Genomic DNA, 10,759 nt, shown 5'->3' on the forward strand with positions numbered 1-10,759 from the left:
TTTATCAATTAATGGATTGAATATCAGCTAAATTTTAAAGAACGTTTCTTAATACGTAGAATGCGAACATGGATATTCTCCGTGAAAGAATTTCGAATTTCTTGGACGAAACCATTCTGTTACCCACCGAAGAATTTGTGTCTGAAATAGTTAAGGCTTACCCCGAAACCACTCGCACCGCCTACCGATATGTTAAAGTCCCCATCAGCAAGGTAGTATACTTCAAGTTGTATCAGTTTAATGACAGATCTAATTAGTTTTTTTTATTCCCAGGTTCGCTTCTACCTTAGAAGGACCAGTCAAGTCACCAGAAATATGAGCCAAGTTGCCGAATCCTCCACAGCTGACAAGGGAAGCTTCTGGAAATCTTTGGTCGGAGAGGTGGTCGTTTACGACGTTGAGAACGGAGAAATCAGCTACCAAGTAAACGTTTGCTTAATCGAAATCAAGTAATATTTAAATAACAACTCATCTCTTGGTTACCAGCTACCCCTGAGCCGCAAGATTCATAGCTTGCGTGATCTGTTGAAGATATTCGATGCCGAATATTTCCCATTGAGAGGACTAGTTATCACTTCTTCGTTGAGGTCTATGTACCGCGAAATGCGTGCTAAGTACCACCCGGCTTTGGCTTCCACTCGCCTCAATGGTATGCATTCCTAATTACCTTTTCATTACCATATTGTCTAGGTCTTTCATTCATTTAATAAACGTTTGGTTCCTCTGTTAAGGATATGCTTCGTTGATTGGATCCAAGGGAATCATTACATTCGACAAGAAGTCGTTCGATTTGAGCGGTGGCAGTTGCCAATATCTGCTTGCTCGCGACTTCCTCAATATGGACTTTGCCGTGGCCATCAACTTCGAGCAACCTTCTGGCGATCGCATTAAGAAATCAGTCATTTTCACTGACGGAGCCGATCAAGTTGAGATCAAGGATGAACAAGTCTTTGTCAACAACAAGCTTCTGGCTGTTGCTCTTCCCGCTAAACTTAAACTTAAGACTATCACCGTCCAACGCGAAGAAAACATCGTTACCGTCAGACGCCATTCCGGTGCCATTCTTCGCTGTGACGTCGTTAAAGATGCTTGCACTTTCGAGCTGAGCCCCTTCTATGCTGGACGTACTATGGGTCTGTGGGGTACTTTCAGCAACGAGCATGCTGATGACATGAGCGAGCCCACCGGAAAGGTAACTATCATTTTAAATAGTGTCTTTTTTCGGGCAATGGATAATTGTTCTATAATCTTCAACAGATCAGCAAAGATATGACCAGCTTCGTCAACAGCTGGAAAATCAACAAGACCTGCAAGGACAACGTCCAAACCGTTACTGAATCTCCTCACGTAATGCTTCAGTCGATTGCTTCATCCGGAGTGGATTCTAATGTCTGTGACAACCTTTTCGAAGATAAGGACTCCGATCTAAGGTAAAAGCATTATTTGAGGGAGAGTAAATCAGGTATTCAGAACAAAACATTGTTTATTAAAATAGCTCCTGCTTCAAGGTTGTCTCTCCCGCTCCCTATCACGACCTGTGCCTTAAGTTTGCCTACAAAGCCAAAACCTCTGAACCCGCCTTCCAAAGTCAGTTGGAAAGCCTTATCGCTGGCTACCGCGCTACCTGCCAAAGATGGGAAGTTTCTCGTAAGTTCACATAATTAAAAATCCGTATTAACTCTTCGCATAAAATATTGTTTTGTTTGGATTCCTTGCAGTTTAAAACATCTAACGGGATACAGGCAAAATAGAGAAAAATTTTAAAAAAACAAGACACACTTCCCTTATTATTATAATACCCTAAATGTAACACCTATATTTCGATTAATTGGAATACACCATTTAAAGATGGTCAAATTGTATTGATTTATTCCATTCATCTTATTCTACAATTGCAAAAGAATGTCCAGCGCCAGCGCCAATCGATCGAACCCGACCGGGAAAGTAATGACTAATATTTATGGGCCGGAATTGGTTTTCTACATTTCCGTTTCCAACACTTCCGTGCTCGTTCCAACCCCAAGTCCATACCTGTCCTAGTGTATCAAGGGCCATTGAGTGTTCAGAACCTATTTTAATGCCACAAATCGTTAAATGTTCTAAGCCAAGTAATTAACTTAAATACAATTCTACCGGCTGCGATCGACGTGATCCCTTCTAATTCAGGAATTTTTTCTGGGCGAAAAGTATTTGTCAAAGACGCCCTGCCTAACTGACCATAGGTATTTCTGCCCCATGTAAACACTTGTTGACGATCTGTTTAAAAGGAATGTTAACCATTTCAGTAAAAAGGTTACCTTAAAAGCTCCATGAAAATACCTGTAAGTACCATGCAGTGGGTCCAACCGGAAACAACGTCCAATATTTTCCCGTTCTCTTCGTCCCACTCAATAACAGATGGATATTGGATGTGTTTTAACCTCTCTTGACCACACTGCCCATGATTATTGGTCCCCCAGGCTATCAGTTGATTTAGGGTGTTCAACGCCACAACGTGTTGCTGTCCGCAAGAAACCTTAACAACTGCAGACAATCCTGTTGCAACAAAGCATTGTGTAAGCCCAACATCTTTATGATGTTGTAGGTATTGCTATGGACCTGAAACCTGTTTCACATACTTCTCCGACCCCCACATTTGCAGAAATCCATTGCTAGTTACAGCTACCGAATTTCTCAAGCCAGCTGATGCTTGGGAAAATGGCTGCTTGCCTGTATTCTGGAGTTCTATCAATTTCCCAGCATGCTATGGAGAAATTTTTTTGTTTAACCAAAGTGAGCTCTGGCTCACACTGTAGTATAATTCGTACATTACTTAAAATCCCCAATTGGCCAAACAAATTGGATCCACATCCATAAAGTGTTCCATCAGCTGCAAGGAATAAGGAAAAATCCCATCCACATGCAACACTTGTCACATTACGGCTAATCAAGGTAGGAATTTCAGAAAAAACACTGATGGATTTTTTCTCTATAGAACATAATTGTCCTACATTATTGAAGCCTGTACCCCAAATTCTTCCATTGCTAGAAATAATTGAATGGTTTCCTCCTCCAGTTATTTGGCAATTGTGAGCAATTGCTTTTTCTAGTTCTTCTGGAAGCACAGTTAGCGTTGGAACAGATACAAGTTCTGATTCATATCCTTGTCCTAGTTGCCCATGACTATTAGTGCCCTAAAAATATTTCAACTTCATAAGACATGGGAGTAATTTTGGAACTATTAAGTGTGGTACCCATGCAAAGAGCTGCATCTCAATTTGCTTGTGCTTGAAGAGTAAACCAGCCACTGGTTCCTCGACTGTAGTGATTCAAGAACAACAGGAATGAATGGTAGTTCTGAAACAATTGCAACTTATGAAATTCAATTTGAATTAAACTTGTTCACTAAGTAGGTTCTTCTATTTTGAATCAAATGTCATTAGAATTTGATAATCGATACTTTGATTGTCAAATTAAGCGAAAAAAAAAACTTCGTCAAATGTTCGCTAGATGGTTGCGGACTGATGCCGATTCAAAAATTTCTTGTATAAAACGATTTGCTTTGTTTCGAACAATTCGGGAATCGAGGTTTTTGAAAAATAACACATGCATCTGTTGCTCAAGATGCCGACTAGCAAATATTCAATTTATTTTGAAGACATGCGGTGTTAATCTGTGAAGAGTGCCAGTGAGATGACACAATTATGCGATACATCTGACACTTGAACATCCAATCATCCAAACATAAAATACCAAGACAATCAATAGTTAGCCAATTTTCAATAAAGCTCCACAAAGAACAAATTTTCTTTGCAAATATTCAGATTTCATATAATTCACAGATCGCATAGCATTATTGTCGCATTGTTACGTCGTTACATGAATTCTAGAAGCCTTTTAAGAATCTCTCCTGCAAAAATTGTAATCTCTAGAGGCGAAATGCAGTAACTGATGGTACCTTGTGAAACAGTTCACCGTTTTCCTCGTAATGAAACGAGCTTGGCATTTCTAGTGTAAAATTGGCTTTTCGTCGAGGTCACTATACAAGTAACCCAAACGAGCACACGCTTTACAAACAGTGCAATGTAACCTCGTAATAGCTTGAAGTCGCCGTCTTGTAGCAAATTAGGAGAAGCCTGTTTGTTGGTTCCTCTATCCCTTTCGTAATATAAATACGCAAGCCCCACTTTTTAGTATGGGGAAATATTTGTGAACGGTTGGTGTTACGTTTTCAAAAAGAAAGGGAGCAATTAAGAGCTACAGCAACGTCGTACGTTCTTTTTTCTATTTTGGTAGTGCGAAAGACAAGAATTTGTGGGCTTCATGAAGTGCAGACGTCATTTCTGAATGCCCTCATTTTATATGATCTATCTCTCAAGGAAAATTACGTATTTAGTTATTTATAATTTATTTCAGATTTACGTTATCGAAAACCAACTTTTCGGCACGTCTGTTCTCTTTCCCATACATTAAAAAATTTAAAACGAAAATTGTATACGTTTTGTACGGCGTATTGTCTCCCTAAATAGTTGTTTTCTTTTGCATTCAAGACCCCTTTCAGTTCGAGTACCCAAGGTGAGAATTTAGCAACTGCCCTTGTCCTATCTTAAGTGGACAAGAACGTTAAGAGCGATGTGGCATACCAACGCGTGTGAGTCATGGTAGAACCGTACAACGTAAAATACTAAAATTAAAGTTTTATCAATTATGGATATCCACAATTTTATCATACAAGGTCATTTACTAACGGTGGAGGGGTAAAAGACGTATATCTTCAGTTAAAAATAGAAAATAGCCGTGTGAGAAGGCTGTCGTGCTACGTTTTCTAACATTATAAGCGCCATATACAGCCCAACTATTCTGATTTTGACACGGTGAACAGAAGCAGTAGAAACCTTCGTGTTTGGATGCACAGTTTACGTATGGTAGAAGCGGTTAAAACTTTGGGGCTGCTTCTAATTTTAGAAAGAATACCCTGCTTCAGACGAAGACGGTAGCAGCAACAATCATTAGAAGAGACTCCGCGCAAAGCTCATGCTGAAAGAGCTTTCTCACCCCGACGTCGTTAGCCCTCTTCACTTTCGTGTTTTCTCTTTGGATCCTTCCGTCGTGTTATTTTTCGTGAGCCGTCGCGCCCGTTGAGCTGCGCCAATTTCAAAATTCAACCAAACTAAGGGTGTTTCTGCATACGGAATTCTGTGTGCCGAGTTTTACCCCATTTTAACAAGTGAGTTGTTTCACATCCTTCGATCACACTGCAAAAATTTAGTTTGTGATCCTTTTGAATACTTCGGCTAACTCAAATAAGCGACGACGTACGTGGCCAGTCATATTTAAGATTCAACATTCAATCCCCGCAAATGAAAGTAATGTAAGAAAATTGTTAAGGCTCTTTCATTGACCAACAAACATCAATAGAGATTTTGCGGTGTAAAGAACATCGGGGAGTTGTTTAGTTAACCCCCATAAGAAGAGCTTAGTCAGACTGCAACACGGGGACTTGGATAAATTTAGCTTCCAGTCGGACAATATACACACTTTGGCATTGGTTACGCGGGACCCGTGAGTATTCGGTCCACAAGACGGGAGTCAGGCGGACGCCGGTTCAAGCTATCTACAGTTCAGAACTTTTGTAGCATTCATTCAACAGTACTCTTGCCTTCCTAAAGTAGTTGAAGCATCCCTATAGCTGCCATTTGGATAAGCTGTGATCAAGTAAAATGTTTGTTATACTACTTTATTTTCATCAGATTGATTCATTTTTAAGTAATTTAGCAGCCTAGTTATACACTAGTGTTATTAGTAGGATAATATTCAGTATTTCTTTTGTGAATCAAATGTCGTATCCCTACGATGGCGTTTTAATTTAACGATTCGTTGTTAATGACACGGAAAAATATTTTCGTAAAATGTGAAATAATGACAGACAGACTTTTGTCCTTTAGCAGAATCAGATAGCGAAGTGTCTAATTTTCAAATAATAACAGCGAAATTCTTAGAAAAGGAAAAATGGTGCCTGTGTTGATTTGTTGCTAGATTTTGGGCGTCCCGCAAAAGCTTTGGCATCGGTTGCTGCTTGGCAACCACGCATAGTTTTTGTTTACATTTGGTTGTTCAAAAATGGCAGAGCTCAAGAATGTTAGTCGTAAATCCAGTGTTCATGAAACTGCTACGTGTTATACTCCGTTAATGATGATGGTTTGTTTGCAGTTTAAGTGCCCAAGCAACTTCTTTACAAGAAGAGAGCCATGGATTCTGAAACTGATGCCGTTGTACTGGAAAATGTTTTCAATCTACAAGTAAACAAAGACTAAATACATTGTCATTTAATTATTTTCCAAATTTTTTCTATATCAATTCTGACTTCTACAGGGGGAAGGTAACCCAGTAGGTGAAGGCCTTGTAGCAGAGAAAAAAAAAAAGAAATCTAGCACGAAAAAAACAAAAAAATCAAAACAAGATGTGGCTTCCAAAGCAACAGTAAGCTTTTGAAATAATACAACAGGAATTGGTGTTAAAAATTGAGGTAAAAATTATGTGTAATTGAACTTCTTTTTCTTTAGAAATTTGAGGGGAAAAAAATCCATGTGCGATCAGTTGATGCTGCACAAGTCCAGCAGAGATTCAACAAGGTAAATTTAAACTATATGTTACAACTAAAGCATGCTTAAAATGAATGTTTTGTTTTCTGTCATTAAGTTTATATTTTATGTTTATAGGTTGCATCTGATTCTGATGCTTCGGCTACACTTTGCAAGCTATGCAACAAGCAAGTTTTTCAAATGGAACGAATTAAAGCAGAAAAGCTGGTTTGGCACAAACACTGCTTCAAGTGCACTGAGTGTCAAAAGAACCTAACGTTAGTATACATCGTGCGCAAGCTCCAATTTGAGGTTCATAACAACTATCTTGTTTAATAGGGTTGATACCTACAATAGCCATGAAGGTATGATCTACTGCAAGCCTCACTTCAAACAGTTATTTCAACCAAAAGCAGTCCTGGAGTCTGATGAGCCATGCAAGCATTAATATAGTATACTGAATACCTCACCATATTGATGAACTTTGGTCTTTCCAGATTATCTAAAGCCTGAATTGATTATTAGAGAGAGCCAGCCTATCGAACTACCGGCAGACGTTGTACGAGGTACCATTTTCGTTTTTCTTTTCTTCACAGATAAATCAATTATTTCTCTGCATCTACAGCGAGTGAAACTTCTAGCAGTTACGGCATGGACGAGTTAACAAACCTGGATCTCAAATCTAGATTTACAATTTTTGAGCGAGCGTCTTCACACTCTCAGGCTGAAGTGGAAATTAGGGAAGAACACAAGACGGTTAAACGCTCAGAGAGTATTCTTTCACGATTGGCCCGGTAAGTTATGTCCTTATACTGATCGTGCAATTGCAATAACCATCGAATTTTGATCATCAAATTGTGTTTAGATTTGACCGTGACAATGCCAGTTTGAAGAACGAATTGTCTAAATCCTGTGGTAATTTAGACATTCAGGATTCATCGTCTGAAGGTGAAGAGGGGTATATGTATGACGACGTGGCCGGCAACCGCCTGTCAGCTTACATGGGGCCAGACAATTCCGTTAGTTTTGGTTCCATATCCGATATCAAATCGAAATGGGAGGATGACAAGAACGGGTCTCCTCGCAACAGACGCGAAGAGTTGGCAAAGCAGCGTAAGGAAGAACTTAAGCTACTTAGGGCTCGACAATGCCAGGTATGTGGTCTATTGGAAATTGGAAAATTTTTTTAATTTATCAACTAATGTATCCATTCAGGGTCGGCAACTACGTTTGAAAGAACAGTACGAGCAGGCAACGCAAGAAGCGCGAGATGGTAAAGAAAGTCATGTAAATGACGCAAGCGTTGTTGATCCTGAAAAAATCAAGCATATCAAGGACATATTTGAAATGGGTGGAAACGAAGAGAGGTCGTCTGTAAACAAATCTTCGGAACATCTTGTCGACCCAGAAAAACTCAAACAACTGAAGGGAATGTTCGAAAGCGGAGGCGACAGTGCCTTTGGCGAAAAACATGAACGCCACGAAGAAGTGATTCTTGGAGGTAAGGAAAATTTATTCTGAGTGCAGCTTTCAAATAATTGAACATATTATAATTATTTACTAGCAATTACCAAGGAGGCCCGAAATATCTTCAAACAAATGGAGGAAAACGGATTTCAGGATAAGAATCGGCAAAAAAGAGTATGATCCGCTTGTACTTAACCTGAAGATCTCGAATGAATTATTTTTTTGTTTTATTTGCTTTTAGGAACAATATGGCTTGGAAAATAAGGATACTTTCAAAAGCACATCCGCAATGCTGGACTTGTTCCGTCGCCTTGAAAAGGAACCGGACGCATACAGAGGTAGTTGCCAAACATTCCGTGAATGACAAATTCATAGAATTTTATCTAAACAAAATACGTTCCTTGCAGATAACCGAGACGAAGATGATTATGAGGAAGAAGAAGAGGAAGATGGAAGTGAGGGAGAGTATTCGGATGATGGACATGGTTCTGACGATAACGAAGAAGAAGAAAACGTACCGGTCGGTCTGACTCCTCAACAACAAGAGCTCTTACAAATTGTAAGTGAAAGATTATTGAACAAGTTCCAAACCAGGATGTCCTTGTCACAGTCGTAACGGTTCTTACGCGTTTTTTTTTATTTTTCTTCCTTTTTTGTGTATTTAGGCCAGAGATCGAGCTGTAGCCAAAAACATGAGAGAGAAATTTGAACGCTGGGAATTCAGCACTGACGAAGAAAAGTTGGCCTACGAGAAAAGTATGATGATTCCCGAATCAGAAGAGATACAAGCGTCATTAAACACGACTAGAAACTTGCGCGCCATGTTTGAAAACCTGCAGAACGAGCCGCCAAAACCAGAGAAGCCTAGGATCAAAGTCAATAGATTCGTTTGATGGCTTTTGTTTTTTTACACGATTTAAACCAATAATCGTCAGCCCTCGGGTGAGATAAGAATTTTCTAAATTAAAACTTGGTCGTTGAAGTAAATGTTCAGTGTACTACTCAACCAAATTTTTTTGACAAGCACATGGATTGACAGCAAAATACATTTTACTTGCTAAGGCTTCATGATGGACAACAAATGATCTTTGTTTTTGTTAAAACATTGAAGTTTTTCAAATCCCGCCATGGAGCTGTTAGGTGTGTATCGAACTCTATGCATTATTACTTCTAGGTATATTGCTCTTCAATGGCGGAGTCGTTGTCCAGCTCGGGAAATGTAGTTCGCCTAACGGACGAAAAGATCAGCCGTGAATCCGAAACCGTTTTTGGCCTACTGTTACCAAAGCTTTATAGTCCTACTGAATCCGCAGCGATGCACAAGGAAGTCGTAAAAATTGAAAAGAAAAACGAACTCGATGGGACACGGCGCTGAAAATTGTCGGACTTGGGCGAGTCCATCGGCCAACAGGTATACAGCTATTATATTCCAGCGGATGCTGCGGTTCTGCGGATGCGGTGCGTGCGCCTTCTAACAGAATCCGTCGAGCGCAACGTCCGCAACAATAGAACGAGTAACATCTCGCCGTTTAATGGAGCGCAGCTACGTGCCTTTTTTCTTTTGGTTTGCAAGAGGAAGTGCCCTCAGGAGCATCTCAAGTTAGTTGTTTTTTTTTTTTTTAGTGGGAAAAGCGACGCGCTTCGTCGCCGCCACATCATAAAGAACACAATATCATCGTCTGATACGTACATTATTTTTATGCAACAATAAAGGTTGAACTGCCTAGGTGTTTCAACAGTTAGGGAGGAGCCGACGAAGAATATTTTTACTGGAAAAGAAGAAAGAGAGCAAACTGTTCAAGGATTATGTGGCTTGCGAGTTGGTTTAATCTTTGAAGGTAATTCTTTTTCAAAATAGCAATTTTTTACATACAATATGACGACATATTAGCTAGTCATGATAAATCAATTGTATAAGATGTTCAAGCTATTCGTGACAGTTTCATCCTTCGACTCCATGGCTCGAGTTGTTAGGGTAACACGAAAAGACATCATTCATTTTGATTTCCTTTATTGCAAACTTGAAAAGTTCTGACGTCGGTTACTAAAGAGAAGTTCTGAGAGGTGTGCGTGCGCGCCTGTATGTTATGACGAGTCACGCTTCAACGGGAATCCGAGTCGAATTATACCACGTCATTGCTGCGTGTTGCCAACAACGATTTCGGTATTTCCAACGAATAGCTGAACGACGCCAAGAATGGCGTGAACGTCTTTTACTGCGACGAAATGGCAGCGGCTTATGTGAATTCAATTTCGAATTGTAAACCTTTACGAACCGAGAAACGTATCAATCATCCGTACATGCAAACATCCTTAACATTTTAATTGATATACAAAATAAACACACCTTTTACAACCCACCTGTTCCTTCTCGGCAAACGTTGGTTTGCATGAGCCATTCCTATTTTGACTGTTGAACTACCTTGGTAGACAAACTGAGTAGTTTTTTTATGATTTTGCCTAATGTTTACCCTGATTGTGTGCAGACGAAATACAGTTACAATCGTTCTGCATTTCAGTACTTTTGCATTTAATTGGGGATCCAGTTTGTTGTTACACACGATGTAGCATTGCCTTAAAAATATTGTCCTAATTCAGTTCTTGTTTGAATGCGGAGCTCGTCAAGTGTCAACGACACCACCTTTTAAGATTGGTTATCATGATGCAGCTCGTCAACGTTTGATATGGACTTAACAATGATGGATTAACCAGCCTCTAATCCCGTCATCAGG

The 10,759-nt window shown here is 39.7% G+C and overlaps 4 protein-coding genes across 6 annotated transcripts in view; 2 read left to right on the forward strand and 2 right to left on the reverse strand.

The window, feature by feature from the left end:
- LOC130692230 (apolipophorins-like) overlaps positions 1-1,857 on the forward strand; it is a 64,640-nt gene extending 62,783 nt beyond the window's left edge. Inside the window, 7 exon segments of the mRNA XM_057515304.2 lie at positions 60-212; positions 274-423; positions 487-649; positions 732-1,192; positions 1,258-1,430; positions 1,496-1,647; positions 1,719-1,857. Of these exon segments, the coding sequence (XP_057371287.1) occupies positions 60-212; positions 274-423; positions 487-649; positions 732-1,192; positions 1,258-1,430; positions 1,496-1,647; positions 1,719-1,723 (1,257 nt within the window). The 3' untranslated portion in view covers positions 1,724-1,857.
- Positions 1-10,759, reverse strand: part of LOC130692276 (uncharacterized) — a 70,212-nt gene that overhangs the window by 33,858 nt on the left and 25,595 nt on the right. The window lies entirely within an intron of this gene.
- Positions 1,819-3,394, reverse strand: LOC130692266 (secretion-regulating guanine nucleotide exchange factor-like). Its single transcript, XM_057515347.2, has 6 exons — positions 3,234-3,394; positions 2,808-3,173; positions 2,599-2,743; positions 2,320-2,535; positions 2,134-2,256; positions 1,819-2,069 (listed from the first exon to the last, which is right to left on the reverse strand). The coding sequence occupies exons 1-6, from the start codon at positions 3,249-3,251 to the stop codon at positions 1,882-1,884; spliced, it is 1,056 nt and encodes a 351-aa protein (XP_057371330.1). The 5' UTR covers positions 3,252-3,394; the 3' UTR covers positions 1,819-1,881.
- On the forward strand, positions 4,990-9,093 carry LOC130692254 (LIM domain and actin-binding protein 1-like). Of its 3 annotated transcripts, none has more exons than XM_057515332.2 (14): positions 4,990-5,213; positions 6,196-6,278; positions 6,352-6,459; positions 6,543-6,611; positions 6,699-6,838; positions 6,900-6,997; positions 7,058-7,126; positions 7,186-7,354; positions 7,426-7,714; positions 7,776-8,061; positions 8,125-8,201; positions 8,269-8,365; positions 8,435-8,586; positions 8,693-9,093. In XM_057515332.2, the coding sequence occupies exons 2-14, from the start codon at positions 6,228-6,230 to the stop codon at positions 8,918-8,920; spliced, it is 1,833 nt and encodes a 610-aa protein (XP_057371315.1). In that variant the 5' UTR covers positions 4,990-5,213; positions 6,196-6,227; the 3' UTR covers positions 8,921-9,093. The 3 variants fall into 3 exon arrangements, with proteins under 3 accessions (XP_057371315.1, XP_057371316.1, XP_057371318.1); XM_057515333.2 differs by having other exon boundaries at positions 4,990-5,206; positions 6,190-6,278; XM_057515335.1 differs by lacking the exon at positions 4,990-5,213 and adding an exon at positions 5,540-5,694 and having other exon boundaries at positions 6,190-6,278.

The sequence above is a fragment of the Daphnia carinata genome, chromosome 1, assembly GCF_022539665.2.
Source record: "Daphnia carinata strain CSIRO-1 chromosome 1, CSIRO_AGI_Dcar_HiC_V3, whole genome shotgun sequence".
In the NCBI taxonomy this organism is placed as follows: Eukaryota; Metazoa; Arthropoda; class Branchiopoda; order Diplostraca; family Daphniidae; genus Daphnia; species Daphnia carinata.